Source organism: Canis lupus, chromosome 15, assembly GCF_048164855.1.
Source record: "Canis lupus baileyi chromosome 15, mCanLup2.hap1, whole genome shotgun sequence".
Lineage (NCBI taxonomy): Eukaryota > Metazoa > Chordata > Mammalia > Carnivora > Canidae > Canis > Canis lupus.
The window spans coordinates 51069739-51087856 of NC_132852.1; the positions used below are offsets into that span (position 1 = coordinate 51069739).

The 18118-nt window shown below is 38.8% G+C and overlaps 1 protein-coding gene across 1 annotated transcript in view; it reads right to left on the reverse strand.

Annotated features, from left to right (window-relative positions):
• Window positions 1-13510: 13510 nt before the first annotated feature.
• Window positions 13511-18118, reverse strand: part of PTN (pleiotrophin) — a 101529-nt gene continuing 96921 nt past the window's right edge. The window contains exon 5 of the mRNA XM_072777356.1: window positions 13511-14260. Coding sequence (XP_072633457.1) covers window positions 14205-14260 — 56 coding nt within the window. The 3' untranslated portion in view covers window positions 13511-14204. The remainder of the gene's footprint in view (window positions 14261-18118) is intronic.

The window sequence follows — 18118 nt, forward strand, 5'->3', positions numbered from 1 at the left end:
TTTAGTGATTAGACTGAGCCCTAGACCCGTTATTTAATGGGTAAATTTATTTTTCTATCTTATTTTTTTATAAATCTGTTCATTATGATTTTTATTTTTTTATGTTTTTAATTTTTTTATTGGAGTTCAATTTGCCAACATTTAGCATAACACCCAGTGCTCATCCCGCCAAGTGCCCCCCTCAGCGCCCATCACCCAGTCACCCCAACCCCTGCCCACTTCCCCTTCCACTACCCCTTGTTCATTTCCCAGAGTTAGGTGTCTCTCATGTTTTGTCACCCTCACTGATATTTTCACTCATTTTTCTCTCCTTTCCCTTTATTCCCTTTCACTAATTTTTATATTCCCCAAATGAATGAGACCATATAATGTTTGTCCTTTTCTGTTAATGGGTAAATTTAATGGGTAAATAGTGAAGCAAAATATTCTTCTATCAAACTTATTTTTTTAGTATATTTACACCGAATTACAATATAATTGGAATCATTTATAATCCACTGTACTTTGTTTTAAGCATAAAAACACTGTTCCGTGAAGGCATCCATTAGGCTTGTCCAGCCTGCCAAAGGAGTTCACGGATCAAAAAAATGTTAAGAGCCCTACCTGAGAATGAGCATCTTGTGTTTAGCATTCCCCACTGCTCTATCACATGAGTTCTCCACCAATCTCCAGGTAAAGGGAGCTCTATCTATCTCTGAGCTCTCTCTAGGACTCTCAGGTGATTGATAGCACAGTACCTGTCATTGCCTGTGTAGATAAGATAAGGTGTTACATCACCTTTTCTATTGTTTTCTGTACTCTCCCCTGTGCCCATTCTCTTCCATTTAAATGACTTCCCCTATCTCAGCACAAGTCCAGAGATGAAGCGGATAGCTTCAGGCAGGTAAGACTGATTCAGAAGAAGGGCTTAGATCTGGAAGCAGAGAGCTTCACATATGGATAGGAGCTGCTGAAAGGAAGGGAAGGAAAGGAAGGTGATGGGAGAGAAGATGGTAGGAGAGAGAGTCCGCCTAGCAGAGAGAACCCAGCACTCAGGGGCAAGAAGGTATAGGAGTCGGCCACAGGTTGGTCAGAGTCTAGCATCAGGAAGGACTAGGGGAAAAAAAAACCTGAAAATGTTTGCTGAAACAAAGCTCAGAGAACATGGTAGCAAGTACTCTAATACCAGACAAAATGCAGACTCATTCCCTGACTCACATCAGACAAGTCTCTCCAGATGTGATAAGAGGTTCAGAGCAGGACTATATCTGAATGGAGACTACATGGTTGGGGAGGGGAGGATAGAGTTAGAAAAACAGAGTCTAGTCTTATAAAGGCCAGAATACTGGGCTGACTTCAAGGAAGTTAAGGGCATGGTGGAAGGGGGTAATTCATTAGAGGCTTTATCTCAGGTGTAAAACATGATTCTGTGTCTTACACATGGGATGCAACCTGAGGGCAAGAAAGCAACAGTGGCTTGCTGGTGAGTATCTTACTGGTGAATCAGAGGACAGTTCACAAGACTCTTTATTGGGACTAAGTCTGCTGATCAAGGTGACCTCATTCATGCTAATAGGAACAAGGGGCTCTGAAGTCAGAGAATCAGGAAGTTTGGGACAACTGGTCAGCTCTCTAAATCTGTCTTATTTAGTAAGGAAGAGCTATGTGACATTAGGCTCCCAAAGCATGAAGCAAAATGTGTTATTAAGTCAGATCTCCTTGGATCACAAAGAAAATAACAAGGCAACAGTGATAGAAGAGGAAAAAAAATAATCAGGAGAAAATGACTTGGTGGCCAGAGGCAAAATGTATGACAGATCCAAATGACCTTCATTATTTCTCTGTCAGAAAATTCCAATAACTTCCTAAATTGTCTCTACATCTTAAGTGCTTTGCTACTTAAATTTATCTTATAAGCCAGGTGACAGACTAAAATCCTTCAAGTGTAAGCACTGTTACTCATGCCAGTCTCCCATTAAAAATACTGGGAACTCTTCATTGTCTAACAGGCTCCTTTCTTTGCTTTCAAATTTCTGTACAAAATGGGTCCAGCCCATGTCAGTGCTTATTTCCTAGCACTCCTTATTTTTAATAGTTTAGTATTAAATATAATGAAAATAATTAATTAAAACAATTATTTCAATGCTTCATTTTTAGTATTTCCTTTTTCTTTTTTGGCATATATGCCCATCCTGGAAGAATGGGCTCTACTTCATTTTTGTGGGATTCCAGTAGGCTGCCAACCTCAGAATCATGGACTTCTGAGAATGGGAGTTCCATGTGGCCCAGGTTAGGCCAATCAGAGGCCTTTCCCAGGAGGAATGTCCCATGAATGCAAGAACATAGAGAGACCAAAAATGATTGGAACTGAGTCATGTGAGGAACTCTCGGGTTGCTCAGATGCTCAGAATACTTGTGTCTTTTATATATTTTAACATTCCTCTGATCCTTTACCCTCCCTAGCCCTTTCTACTCCATTCTTTGAGCCACTGAATGTCCTTTCAAAATTTCCTTGCACACACACTACATTCAGTTAGGAATAGCAGTTCTAATTGCTTGCAACCTAAGAATGCAGAATGATGCAGATATCAGGAACAAGAGACTGTTAGGTACAGCATAGGGCACAGACCCTCAGAGATGATGGAAGTGTGTAGAATTAATTATCAAGCTGAAATGTCAAAAAAAGCAATGGGATTGACATTAACATTCTAAGCTGAGAAATGAAGGGTCCATGATATAGAGTGAAGAGCTCATAAATGAACTTATTGGTGGGGCACCAGGGCACTGGGGCTGACACTTTTAGGAATAGGTGGCTTTTCAGTAGACCCATCTAAACTAAGCCAAGGAAATGATGAGCTCAAATGTTAACATTTTCATTTTGAAGCATGGACTAAAATCCAGAGTCTTCCTGGCACCAGGCATCTCTTTTTACTAGTTGTCATGGGGTTGGGATTGAAGAAAACTAAACTGAGAGATGGATCATTCAGCTCATTAAATTAGATCAGGTCAAGGAGAACTTTGCCACATACCTTATGGGAACCTTGAGGTGAGTTGCTCAGCAGGTATATTAGTAGGGAATTGAGGAATCTGAAGAAACCCCAACCTCCAAAGCTCCTGCCAGCCTTCCTACTTTGTCTTCTTGGTTGAGGAAGCTGTGACTCTCACAGGAGAAATAAAACAATTCCTCTGGTTCCCATACCTCACTGGTGTTGCCCTCTTTCCTGTTACTCTGGTGAACTCTTCCTCCTTTTCCCTTGGCTTCCTGTGTCCACAGGCTCCCTGCTGTTCATGAAATGTGTTGGAAACTTCCATCTGGAAGCTTTGCACTCACTGCCTTTACAGAGCTCTTTCTGCCTGGAATGCTCTCCCTGTGGGTAACCTACTCCCTCACCTGCTTCAGGGTTTTGCTGGCTTGAATGTCCCCTCCTCTGATCACTGTATTTCAAATGGCAGTGCTTCCCCAACACTACATATTGCCCTTCATGGTTTCATTTTCCTCCATGGTGCTTAACACGATCTAATGTGTGTCTTACTTTTTTGTGTATTTTGTGCCCAATAAGGCCCCCAGGGAATTGTGTTTTCCTGGGATTCACTCCCTGTGTAGACCACACCTCTAGAATCTGAACTGGCCCTGATGCATTTTCACCATTAGAATGTGGCAGACATGATCCTGGGCCAGGTTCAGGCCTAAGCCTTAAGAAGTCTTGGTAGTTTCCAACTTTGTGCTTTGAAGAACTCTGTGCTGCCAGGTGCAAAGGCTGGTTGTTCTGCTGGGTAAACCCCAAGAGGCAGACAGCACCATGTAGATAGATGAGGTCTTGAGACTACATAGACAAAAGGAGAGGTCTACCAATTCAGTGTCTGAGTTGAATCCAATTTGTCATTTCCACTAAGAAGCCAGACCTGACGTTGAGCCATGTTGGACATCCAATCCCTCAACCTAACATCATGTGGAGCAAAAGAACCACACAGATGTGTCCAGTCAGCCTACTGGAAGGGTCATGAGATGATAAAATAATTGTTTCTTTAAGCCACAAGGTGATTTGTTAGACAGCAATATATAACAAAAACATTATTCATTGTATTCATGATCAGAGTCCTCAGCAGGAATGTAAATTTCATGAAAATAGTGTTGGGGGGGGGGGTCCGTTTTGTTCTTTGCTACATCCCTATCACCAGTAACAGCTGAGTAACACCAGTAGCAGCTAAGTATGTTTAATGAAGGAATGCATAAGTTAATGAATTTAAACTAGTCATAGCTTATGAGATAAAATGTATACTTAGAATTTGGAAGGGGGAAATATACCCAAAGAGGTTTTCAGGAATTAATCTACAGTAATCTATATAAATAACATTGAAAAGTATTTGTTCAAATGGATTTTAGAGATGGACTTAGTAGGAGAATGAGATCTTATTTTGGATATAGTTAAGTTGTCTTGATAAGGATGCATTCACCAGAAAGTCTGAATTCAATTTTCCCAGCACTGGTTACGCGTCCTAGTTTAATGAATACACACCTAAACAAAATGCTCCCCAAAGAATATTACCTTTGAAACCCAGGTATTCTTTAGCTTAATACAGAGGTAAGGAATTCAGAGGTGTCAGAAATGCTTGATTAGAGCAATTAAACACCTCTTGCCCACTCTCCTCTGGACTACTTCCCAGAACAGGCCCCTCCTATCTCTCTCTTCATCCTTGGTATCAGACAGTAATTTGGCAAATCTCTAAATAAATTGCTAAGCATTTTGATTATTAGCCGTGACTACCTTAAAAGCATACAACCTTTGAATTTAGAAGCCTAAAATGCCTAACACTTATTGCAAGCATCTCAACTTGTTGGTCATTTATAATAACTATAGTAACATTTGTGTGATTCTCAAAGAATCTCATGAACTAAGATGCTTGAAGATGACTTTGTCCTGTGTTTGATGGATCTGACAATCAAAAGACAGAAAAAAAAACAATTCTCATGATTATTATTTTATGTAACCCTTGTATCTTTTCTAAGAGAAAGTCAAGTATATGGATACAGTCACTATACCTGCATGGTCTCTAAGGCGATCCCTCCATTCGCAGGAGTTTAGGGATATGATGGCAGGACCGTCCATTTTCATTCTTTAATGTAAAATGTATGGCTTTTTGCCATTTTCAAAAAAACAAAAGAAAATATGTGGTGATAAACTAGATGTGTAATCTCCTTCACCAGCCTCACAGATAACTTAATACAGCAGTTATAATGGTTACGTATGTAGGAAGTACATTGAACAGTCTACAACTGTTAAGCCTGTTAAGGTTAACAGTTGTACAACAACTTAACAGCCTGTTAAGGTTTTGTGTCCTAAAAAAAAAAAAAAAAAAAAAAAAAATCACTTTACAGAAATCAGATATTGAGAGCTAATTTAATGTTTCTTTTCAAATTAACAAGCACATGTAGGTCTGTAATTGCTTGTGTCAAAACATCCTTGAATCACATGATTTTACTTGTGACCCACCAGGATTGCGCAGTTTACCTTATTTTTGGTGCTTTGCTTAAAGAGTGAACAGTTGAGAAGAACAGAAACAGGGAAGCAGGGGGTGGACTTGTAAGATCGTGATATATTTTTCTCTGAATAAGATGTTCCACATCTTTTATTTCTGGGGGAAATAGAGTCTCCGTAAGTTGGAGGTAGGCATTAATTGCTGATGCTCAGAATAATATTGTGCCCTTTTGATGTAAACGTGTGCCAAGACTCTATATCTTCTTTGAAAAGTAGATTGAAAATGCACTTATTTGATAGACTGGGAGCAGTTACTGTCTGTTGCTAATGTTTCCAAATGTAGGGAAAGAAGTGTCCTCTTGCATTCTACTGCCTCATTGTGGCAGCCAAGACTTAATGGGGGAACACAGGAGAAAAACGTGGTAATGTAGAGAAAGACATGGAGGGAATTTTCCACCTCCAAACATATTGACTTGCTTTTTTTTTTTGAAGGTTAATGGGGAGAAAGCCCTTTGCTTTACTCCCTTAGAAAATCTCATGCCTAGGGTGCCTGAGTGACTCAGTTGGTTAAGTGTCTACCTTCGGTTCAGGTCATGATTCCAGGGTCCTGGGACCGAGCCCCACATCAGGCTCCCTGCTCAGTTCAGCAGGGAGTCTGCTTCTCCCTCTGCCCCTCCATGCTGCTTATGATCTTTATTTCTTGTGTTTTCTCTCTTGCGCCAATAAATAAATAAAATCTCTTTAAAAAAAAAAAGAAAGAAAAAATATCTCATGACTGAAGGTTAACAAAGTTCTAACTTTTATGTTTGGGAACTATTTTTGAATAATTCATAGTATTTTCTATTGCCACATTCAATGCTTCCTAAAGCGTATTTACCTCTAGTTTTCATGGAAAGAAGTTATAAAACAATTGATTTAAGATTTTAAGTAATATGGAGACAAAGTGCACATTATGAAAAAAGTATGTGTGTCTCATTCCTCAAGAAATCTCTGTCTTCTTGATGGCAGTGTAGCCTTTCTTTCCTCAAATAAGAAAACACAAATGCAATGAATTCTTTTATACCCACATATCCCCACCAGTACAACTTAGTAGAACCTAACAGCTATTTCGAACATTAGATTGTATTTGGAGTTCCACTCTTGCACAGTTAACAGGAAGTTAGAACGTCATTCCGGGAATATATGAAATCGAAATGTCGCTATCCCAGATCCTCTTTGTCTATATGCAACGAATGTGATAGCATTCAGGTATTCAGGATAAATTAGAAAGTCTATCAGAACACCAGTACAGAGGATGCAATCACTGAGTTGAACGAGGACATTTTCTGGTCGCTGAAGACATATTTTTGCTAGGGTTTGGATAGGCTGCTTTGTGCCCTCCTAATCACTAGCCAGAAAGCTTGTCTTCACTCTAAGGCCATGTAAGGAATCACAGCTGTTTTCTTTTTCGTTTGTTTTTAATTTCATTTTATTTTAATTCTAATATAGTTAAAATACAGGGTTATCTTAGTTTCACGTGTACAGCGTGATTCAGCACTTCCATACATCACCCTGTGCTCATCATACCAAGTACCCTCCTTCATCCCCATCGCCCCCCCCAACACCCCCCAACCCTCCCCCAACCTCCCTCCCCTCTGGTAATCAGCAGTTTCTTTATAGTTTCTTGGTTTGTCTCATTTTTCCCCCTTTGTTCATTTGGCTTGTTTCTTAAATTCCACATAAGAGTGAAATCATATGGTATTTGACTGATGTTAGGGACATTACTGGCTGTGTTCTCTTCTAGGATTTATATGGTTTCAGGTCTCAGATTTAGTTCTTTAATCCATTTTGAGTTTCTTTTTATGCATAGTGTAAGAAAGTGGTTCAGGTTCCTCCTTTTGCATATAGCTGACCAGTTTTCTCAACACCATTTGTTGGATACTTTCCTTTTTCCATTGGATATTCTTTCCTGCTTTGTCAAAGATTAGTTGACCATTTAATTGTGGGTTTATTTTTTGTGTTTTCTATTCTGTTCCATTGATCTATGTGACTGTTTTTGTGCCAGTCCAATACTGTTTTGATTACTACAGCTTTGTAATATAACTTGAAGTCTGGAATTGCAATACTAACAATTTGCTTTTCTTTTTTCAAAATTGCATTGGTTACTCAGGGTCTTTTGTTGTTCTATACAAATTATAAAGTTGTTTTTTTGTTTGTTTAGCTCTAGTTCTATAAAATATTTTTACTTGTCCTTTGATAGGAATTGCATTGAATGTGTAGATTGCTTTGATTAGTATAGACATTTCAACAATATTTGTTCTTCCACTTCATGAGCATGGGATGTCTTTCCATTTCTTTGTGTGGCCTTCAATTGCTTTCATCAGTTTTTTATAGCTTCCAGAGTACAGGTCTTTCACTCCTTTCGTTAGGTTTATTCTTAGGTATGATGTTATGGATGTTGTAATATTATGGATGTTGTACATACATACATATGGATGTATGGATGTATGGATGTTGTGCTTTCTCTGCATCCATTGAAATGGTCATATGGTTCTTATCCTTTCTCTTGTTGATGTGATATATCAGTTGATAGATCTGCAAATAGTGACCCACCTTGCATCCTGGGAATAAATCTCACTTGATCATGGCAAATAATTTTTTTTAATGTAATGTTGGATTTGGTTTGCTAGTATTTTGGGTTTTTTTGTTAAGGATTTTTGCATTTGTGTTCATCAGAGATATGGCCCAGTAATTTTCTTTTTTTCTGGTGTCTTTGTCTCATTTTGTATTTGGGTGATATCTCATAGAATGAATTTGGAAGTTTCCCTTCTTTTCTTTTTTGGAATAGTTTGAATAGAATAGGCATTATCTCTTCTTTAAATTTTAGGTAGAATTTGCGTATGAAGCTATCAGGTCCTGGAGTTTTGTTTTTTGGGAATTTTTTGATTACTGATTCAATCGCTGCTAGTAATCAGTCTGTTTAAATTTTCTATTACTCCCTGATTTGATTTTGGTAGGCTATAAGTTTCTGGGAATGTACCTATTTTTTTAGGTTGTCTACTTTGTGGGCATACACTTTTTCATGATATTCTCCTATAATTGTTTGCATTTCTGTGGTGTTGGTTGTTATTCCTCCTCTTTTATTTCTGACTTTGAGTCATTTCTCCCCCCTGCCTCCCTTCCTTTTGATGAATCTGTCTAGAGGCTTATCAATTTTGTTGATCATTTCAGAAACCACCTCCTTGTTTCATTGATCTGTACTGTTGGTTTTTTAGTTTCTATATCACTTATTTCTGCTCTAATATTGTTTCCTTTCTTCTGCTGGCTTTAGGCTTCATTTATTGTTCTTTTTCTAGCTCATTTAGGTGTAAGGTTAGATTGAGAAATTTTCTTGGTGCTTGAGGTAGACCTGTATTGCTATAAACTTCTCCTTAGAACCACTTTTGCTGCGTCCCAAAGGTTTTGGGTCATTGTGTTTTCATTTTTGCTTGCTTCCATGTACTTTTTGATTTCTGATTTAACTTTCCAGGTGACCCATTCACTATTTAGTAGCAAGTTGTTTAACCTCCGTGTATTTGTACTCTTTCCAGATGTTTTTCTTATGGTTGACTTGTCGTTTCATAGTGTTGTGGTCAGAAAAGATGCATAGTATGACTTCAGTCTTTTAAAATTTATTGAGACTTGTTGTGGCCTAATATGTGATCTATTCTGAAGAATGTTCCATGTACACTTCTATGTTTTCCTCTGTTTTAGGGTGAAATGTTCTGAATATATTTGTTTGTTTTTTAATTGAATATATTTGTTAAATCTATCTGGTCCAGTGTGCCACTGTCTCCTTGTTGAAGTTCGTTTGGATGGTATTATATAGTGTCCTTCTTTGTCTCTTTTTACAAATTTTGTTTGAAAGTTTATTTTGTCTGATACAAGTATTGCTACTCTGGCTTTTGACATCCATTTGCATGATAAATGTTTCTCCATCCCCTTTCAATCTGCAAATGTTTTTAGCTCTGAAACAAGTCTCTTATAGGCAGCATATAGAGGAGTCTGGCTTTTCTATATTCTGTCACCCTACGTCTTCTGAGTGGAGTATTTAGTTAATTTACATTTAAAATAATTATTGATAGATAAGTATTTATTGCCATTTTGTTACTTGTTTTTATAGTTTTTCTCTGATCCTTTCTTTTCTTTCTGTCTTTCATGATTTGCTGGTTTTGTTGATATACTTGGATTCCTTATTTATTTTTTGCATATCATTGTTTTTTTGATTTGTGATTACCATTTGCTTTATACGTCATATCTTCTGCATGTAGCAGTCCATATTAAGCTCTATTAAGCCGTCTATATTAAGCAGTCACCTAATTTTGAACTCCTTTATTCCTCTCCCCTCCACACTTCAGATATTTGGTTTCATATTTTATATCTTTTTAATTTGTGCTTCTCTTGACTGATTTTTACAGATACACTTTTTTTCTTTGCTTTTGTGCTTCCTATTTTTCTTACTCTCATTTATGGATTTTGTTTTCTAGAGTCCCTCTTAACATTGCTTGTATGGCTAGATTAATGGTCATGAATTCTTTTGGCTTTTCTTTGCCTGCAAACTCTCTCTCTCCTTCTATTCTGAATGACAGCCTTGCTGGATAAAGTATTCTTGGCTGCAGATCTTTCCCTTTCAGCACTGAATACATCATGCCACTTTCTTCTGGCCTGCAAAGTTTCTGCTGAAAAATCAACCAATAGCCTTATGGGACTTCCTTTATAACTGCCCTCTTCTCTCTTGGAACCTTTAAAATTCATTGGTCATCACTATTTTTTTGGCATTGTAATTACTATGTGTCTAGGTGTGGACTGCCTTCAATTGAATATGTTGGGGGAATTTCTGTTTCCATCTTTGATTTGGGAAGTTTTCAGCTATTTTTTCTCCAAATACATTTTCTGTCCCCCTTTCTTTCTCTTCTTCTGGCATCCCTATAGTGTGAATGTTATCATATTGAGTTCTCAAAGTCTATTCTCATTACGCAGTACTTGTTTGTCACCTGTTAGCTTGATTGCTTTCCATTAGTCTATCCTTCAGGTGACTGATACATTCCTTTGCTTCCTATAGTCTACTATTTATTCCATCTATTGTATTTTTAATTTAATGTATTAAGTCCTTCACCTCTGATATGTTATTTTTTATCTCTCTGTCAGGGGTCTCATTGATGTCCTCCACCCTTTTCTAAGCCCAGTGAGTATCCTTATAATCATCAAATTCTGTATCAGGCATATAACTTATCTCTCTTTTACTTAGGTCCACTGCTGTGATTTTGTCATGTTTTTTTTTTTTTTTTTAATTCATTTGGGACATACTTCTCTGTCTCTTAATTTTGTCTACCTCTCTGTGTCTGCTTTTTCTCTATGTTAGGAAAGCCAGCTATGTCTTCTGTTCTTGCAAGTGGTGGCTTTATGAAGAAGAGGTCCTGTAGTGCCATGCAGTACACTGTCTGCTGTTCACCAGAACCTGGCACTTGAGAGAAGTTTCCTATGTGTGTTGCTTGTGTCCTGTTATGAGTCTGAGTCCCTTTTCCTCTCTGCCTATTGTAGCCTGTACTTGCTCTCTGTGATGTTGGTGAAAGCCAAGCATGCAGGGTCTGAGGAGGCGTGACCACAGAAGGACTCAGGGACAGGGCAGCAGCATTAGGAAAATTTGCACTGAGCTGCTAATCCTAGGTCATATTCCCCTGTAACCTGGTGGCTGCTGGGAGCATGGTGCATGGCCATGGTGTTGGTGGCCAAGGGCATGCAGCGTCTGTGTGCATAGCAGTTGGGTGGGGCCTGCACAGCATTAACACAATTTGCACTGAGCCCAGGGCTCAGGCCAGCTGGTCTGGAGTGGGCGAGGCCTCAGGAGAACTCATGGGCAGAGCACACCGCTAGCAAGTAAGGTAGCAAGTGTCTGTGCAGTGCCATCTCCCTCAGGTGGCTCTGTTTATGCTGGGGGTCAGAGGACAAAAATGGTGCCTGCCAGCTTCTTTGTTCCCAGAGAAGTATCCCCATCACTCTCCAAAATTACTATAAATAGATCTCTGTCCTGTTGTGCAAACTGTGGCTTCTATGTTGAGTCTCCTTGGGCTGTCGTCTCTTTAGGGGCAGGAACCTGGCTATGACTCGCTATCTTGGCTTGCCCAGTGCTAAGTGCTGACTTTTACTTTGATTGACTGATTGATTTTGAAAGCTCCAGGCTCCAAGTTGCACTGGTTATACTCCCAGAATTCAGCCCCTCTGGTTTTCAAAGCCAGATGTTATGGGGATTCATTTTCCCTATGTGGGCTACCCTGTGTTTTCCTGTGTCCACAGCTCCCTTCTGCCTTCGGTCAGCTACTAACCACCACTCCTGCCCTTCCTCACCTCTCCAACTCCTAACCTCTCTGATGCAGCTTCTTCTCTACACTTAGTTGCAGAGTTTGTTCTGCCAGTGTTTGGATTGCTCTTCGGCTTATTTTCTTGGCTATGAGTGGTATCTAGTTGTAAACGTGGGATGAAGTGAACTTTGTGTCCTCCTACTCTGCTGTCTTCCCAAGACACTTTTTCTATCACAGCTGATTCTTTTATATCTCCCTTTCCTACCTCAAGGCTAAATAAACTTCAAGGCAAAGTCTGTAAGCCTCAGAACATTTGGGAAGGAAGAATTTGCTGGAGCACTCTCGGAAATGACTGATGATGGTCTGTTTTCTCCTCTTTGTTGGAATCAGTGATTTTTGGAGCTTGTCCTTTTGCATTTATGTTTTAAGTACTTTGGGGAGGCTTTTTATACTGGGGTAGAATAATTCTCAAGACTTAGAGGAAGTTTAATTTCCTTGCCTATGCAACAGGAATTAGCATTCCTTGCTGAGACAGAGACTCAGAGGTTTATTTTAGGGTTTGTTAGGAATCATCCTCCATGCCCCGTGAGTGAAGGGGACGCCACAATCATTTACAGGGTTGCTTTCCCTTGGGGAGATTTTGTTCTAGTTTACCTTAGCTCATTACTGATTCATGAACTGCTAGCTTGGCTAAAGGATGATGGAGGAACAATAGTAGGTGAGAAGCTAACAAAACTTGCTACAGACTCTTCCACCATCTCTATCCTTATGAGACTTTCTATAAAAAACCTACTCAAAACAATGTCTTTCTTCTTGTCCATCCATCCCCACAAGTGCTTTTTCCCTATTAAGGCCCCCTTGTAAAAAGACCACATCCACTGTTCGCAGTTTCTGTCGTCTGCTTTTTACAAGGTACTCTGCTTTTATTAAGCACCAGTCCATAAAATGTTTGAGCTTTGTCTACTCCCCCTGGCAGTTGGTTTTGACTTAGTGGGGAGAGACAAACCCCCTGAACATTTCTAGCTCAAGTGGAGTCCTTGACTAGACAGCAGAACAGGTTAGCTTTGTAGGCTCTGGCTGCATCATTAGACCAGTTTTGTAATTATTTTTATGGCTAGCCCAAGGTGTGTTGAAACCATGATTTCTGAAAGTGGACTTGGAGTTACCTTGGTAGGTAGGTGTGTGTTTATGGAGTCTTACACTTGAAAATTAGAGCTGGATTTTTCAAGAGGAATACTAGCTAATCCCAGCTGATTCCTGAGGTGTTATTTCTCTAATAGAAGCAGGGACTTGTTTATTTAAAGACTGTATTTGGAATCCAGCAGATAAGGGAGTTGTACAGATAACCCTTGGTAGTTATCTTGGTACACATGGTAGATAATAGAGTAGAAATCTTGACTTGTAGAAACCAAGTACAAAGTACTATTTTGCATGTTACCCTGTTCCTGATTTGGATTGTGCAAGCCCAAATATATTCAATATAAGTAGAGTGTTTTTCTGTTCCATAAAACTCTAGGTTACTTTGGGACTTTTGTTCAATTCCATAGCACTAAATGCTGATAGTTAAAAATACATAGATCTACATCTACATCTATATTACATAAGCCCTCTATAACATTTGTGCCCATGAGTAATTTAATTTGTATGATAAATTCTCACTGCTAACAGGTTGACTAGGGGAGTGTAGGGGACAAAGGAGGAGGGTTACAGTATCAAATCACTGCACACAAAAGCACCTTTTTCAGCATCACCTTGATTTATTTTCCTAGTCTTTTTTTTCCTCAGAAGGAAAAATAATTTCATCAAGAAAACAATGTCCCTGCCAAAATGAAAGAACTTCTTTTAATGCTTTTCCTTTAAAAAAAAAAAAAAAAATTCAACATTGAATTAGGGCATGCTCCACCCCCTCCCCCATTTTGCTGACTAAAGTTTTTTTTTTTTTTTTTTTTTTAAATCCATTGGCAGAAAAAAAAGATATTTCCTCAGATAGGGTGATTATATTTTATTGCTGCTTTGTTTAGTATATATTTTTCTCAATGGGGAAAAAAGTCTAGGTGAAAAAATTATCTAACAAGAATAGTAGTTTACATAACACGTAAATTGCTGCCAAAAGAAAAACATGTAAAAAAAACGATTTTTAATGTAAAATATCACATAACTTCAAAAAACTTACCTCAATGTTCTAGCATGTACTATAAGTCAACTTTCTAAATAGGATTACAGTCCTTTATTATAAGTCCCTAGTGGTCCTATGGTATACATTAAAAAAAAAATGCTACTACAAAATTTTTCTGTTCTTTTTGTTTCTGCCTATTGTGTACTTAAGCTATAGATAATTTTTGAATAAAAAGCCTACATAGGTATAAATGCAATAGTTAACTGATCCTGCTTGCTGATGTCCTTCTCACGTTCCATCAGAAGGTGGTGTCTATTAGTCCAGCATCTTCTCTTGTTTCTTGCCTTCCTTTTTCTTCTTCTTGGATTCTGCTGTGATTAAAAATACAGACAGAAGAAAATCATCACGTTAGTAAACAAAGGGGGCGCTTTTCTTATACAGTTGCCCCCTGACCAATGCTCGAGTTAGGGGTGCCAACCCCCCATGCAGTCGAAAATCTGCATGTAACTTTGTACTCCCCCCAAACTTAACTATTAATAGCGGTTCCAACCCTCATTTTTCATGGGCCAACTGTAATTGTCCAGGAGTGAAATGATTACATGGATAGACAAGGTGTGTGGTGTGTATACCTGCTTTTGCCAGGAGAGTGCCTAGGAGAATAGGCAGGAGTCATACAGTCTTCCTTCATGTGAACACCTATAAATGCCTGCCATCTTATTGGCTGCCCCCATTTGATAAACAAAATACTACCTGAGGATCCTACTTAGAAAAGAGAAACACAGCAGACCTCCCTGAGAGAATATTCCAAGACTGATCCATGGAGAGCTATAAAAGCTCTGCTTAGCAACTCATGCCCTATGTGCCCTTTCCATGGGGCTATTGATAAGCATTTTCCTGATGCTTTCGAAGTGCTTCCTCTCTTGAATTCGCCCTTTGCTTATATATTTGCCAGCTATTCATGTTTGAAGGACCAGCTATGAACCATGTGGAGCTTTGACTCTATAGAGCCTCCTAGTCTTGGATGAAGCAAGTAGAACATACCAACCTGGCCTGAACCAGGTAAGTAAAACCATGAGAACGTGAATCAAAACATCCCATCCTTTTCCATTCAATCCTCTTGCTCTCTCCCTTCTTCTAGGCAGAGGAGAATGCCATGTAGAATAGGACATGTCAACTTTGGCTCCAGAGATGAGAATGGTCAGAATCACTACCATTTGAGAGGATATTGCTAAATGTTTTTATGATCCTTCCCCTTTATAAGATCCTTCTACCACAGAAGTGGTAGAAACATAGGGGTTCAGTATAGGCTCTGGAGTTAGACTGCTAGAGTGTTGGTCCTAGCTCCATCATCAAGTTACTTTGAGACTTCCTGAAAGCCAGTTCATGTATCTGTGTGTCTCAGATTCCTCACTTGTGAATGGGCATATGAATCATACCACTTTGTAGGGCCAATATCCACATTAAATAAGTTGTATAAAATTCACTGAGAACAGAACATGGCATAATCACCTATGCTCAATAAAGGTTAGTCTTTCATCACACTGATGAAAACTGCTAAGAACAAGAGGTCATTTCTCCATATAATTAATATTCTTCATTATCCCTCAGATACATTGACTGAGCAGGTCCCTGAATAGGCGGAAAGACAGAGGAATCATGAGATAACAATGATGGCCATCAGGGATTGTCCAATGGATCACAGGGCCTGTGTCCAAGAGGGGCTTAGAATGAGAGGGGACATAATGCTAATTGTGTATGTTGTAAAAGTCCAAACTTATACCTGGGTAGAGCTTGAACCTTTTTTTCCCCCTTATCTTGTCACTTCTTCTAAGTTCAAAAGTCCACTATATACTAGGTGAAATAATATTTCTGCACCAAGTAATTGTCCTGAGCTCCCTTTGTTCAAGCTCCAAAAGTGCGCTAATCACAATTATGTCAGGAGTTGCTAACATCCTGCTAACTTGCTGTTCACAAGTCTTCACTCTGTTCATGCCTATCCTTCACTTTCCACCTAAACCGAAGAGATTTAACCTTTCACTCTGTTTTTGTCATTATAAATGTTTCCTCCTTTTGATCCACGAAAGGTGAGATGACTAGAACTTTCAAGTTCAAAGATACCTATAAAGTCAAAGAATGTTTTCTGTTTAATTTCTGAATAATCATTGTCTTAACATTTAATAATTCCTCAGTCTTTGGTGGAAATTTTAAACAACAGCTGTTTATTAGAAAGATATCCTCAGAGAAGAACCTAGGGTGTCAGCTGGAATATAAACCTAGTCTCTCTTGTCTCAATTTCTCCAAATTCTGTACTCGAGAATGCCCATATTTTATTTTCATTAATCAACAAGAAACCAAACAATTGCCAGTTTAATCTGCACAATGCCAATCAAACTTTTTTTTTTTTTTACACTACTGAGAAGTCATCAGGGCATTCCTTTGACACAATGCAGACCTTGAGTCCAGTCTGGGTTCAAATCTAAGTAGAAAAATGAGGAGACTGCGATAGTGGTGGAAAGAAGGATACATTTCTATTTGCATAAGGTCAACTTGGTTTGTAACATAAAAAATTATTCAAGTTTTTGAGAATAAGGATGAAACTTGTGTTGGTAATATTGGTGCCAAACAAAAGCAGGTTTTTTTTGATGACTTATGTACATGTTACTGACAGATTAAATGAATGTTGTCACTCCTCATTTCTCTGGCCTCAAAAACTTAGAAACAGCTTCTTGGGCTTTACCCATTCTACATGAGGGTTTTTAAATAGTATCACAGAATCTATAAGCTGGAAAGAACTTAGTTGAACTGCCCTGTGTAGTTGATGAAGAAACTGAGTGCAAAAGAATGTCTATCGTTCCTCAAGGTCCTCAGTGATCCAGCTATAGAATCAGATGAGAGGCCATTCTCTGACCTCCTCACACAACATAGCACTGCCTCCATTGATCATCGCCTCTCTAGTAAATGCACTTGGTCTTATGCTTATCTTTTGACCATCGTTCAAATCACCTCTCTTGGCTTGAGTCTCTATGCTTAGGCCTATTTCAGTTCCAGGAGCACATCATTCTTTTTCTCCCCTACTCTTTGGCCTTCAAATTCACTTTTCATTCCGTCAGCTCTGTGCTTCCCCTACTCCCTCCATCTTGTTAATGCCTCTCATCCTTCAGGTACCAGTGTTGACACAACTTCTAGCTTGTTGATTGCTTGGTCTGAGTTAAAAGCCTCTTCTCTCTCTTCTCTCAGATCACTGACTGTTAGTATCATAATTGTCCGTAAGCATAAGCTGTGAGGGGCATAATCTCAACTCACTGTCACTTCCCTTGCCCCTAGCACAGTGCCTAGAGCATTGTAGCTGATGCACAACCCTTCAATAAAATACATAAATCTCTAGCATGGAAAGAACCCCTGCTTCACGGGCTCACCATGCCCTTCTCTTCCTAATGGTGGTTCTTTGAGGTTTCCTTGTTTAGTTTCATGTCAGCCTTTGTACAACACTGTGTTCTCTCCACACCTTTTTCCTCCTACCACCTCAACTTTGCCTAGCCAAAATCTGTTCATCTTTGATACCTTTGTTTCAACTTTATTTCCTCAAGGAAGCCTTCCCAGAACTCCTACACTAAGCAGGTTGCACCTGAAGTTAGATACCTCCATGTGGTGCCTCTCACATCTGCCTTTCATCACTCTTATGAAATCAGAGTTGATTTTATATCTAATTATTTAATATGCATTTCTCCCTCCCCCTGAGGGTAGAGACTGTATCTGTCTTTTATATCTGTGTCTTTAGTGCCTGGCACATAATAAGTGCTCATGAAATACTTGTTGAATAAAAGTCAAGAAATGAACACTTGGATGGGAAACAGAGTCAATTCATTAGTATACAGAATAGTAGTATTTCTCAAGGAAAGGAGTGTAGATTCAAAGTCTTTCAGTATTTCCATACTTCTTTAAAGATATTTTATGAAGAAAAAAATTACAAACGTATATACATGAAAGTTATCCAAATTTCTTAGCCATTTGTCTCTGTTTTTAATATAGAAGACTGAAATAACTCTGTGAATAAAGTTATGTCCCATCTTAGTAGCTTATCAAGGTTACAATTGAGAAATCTGCTATGGGCACAAGGGTCATGAATTGGCTTGGAGCATGGGTATACCAGTGTAAAGCAAGTGCTTTGTATTTGTAATACGGTCACATAGTGGCTACTCTCAAAGGTTTGAAGAGCCATTGTGATCAGT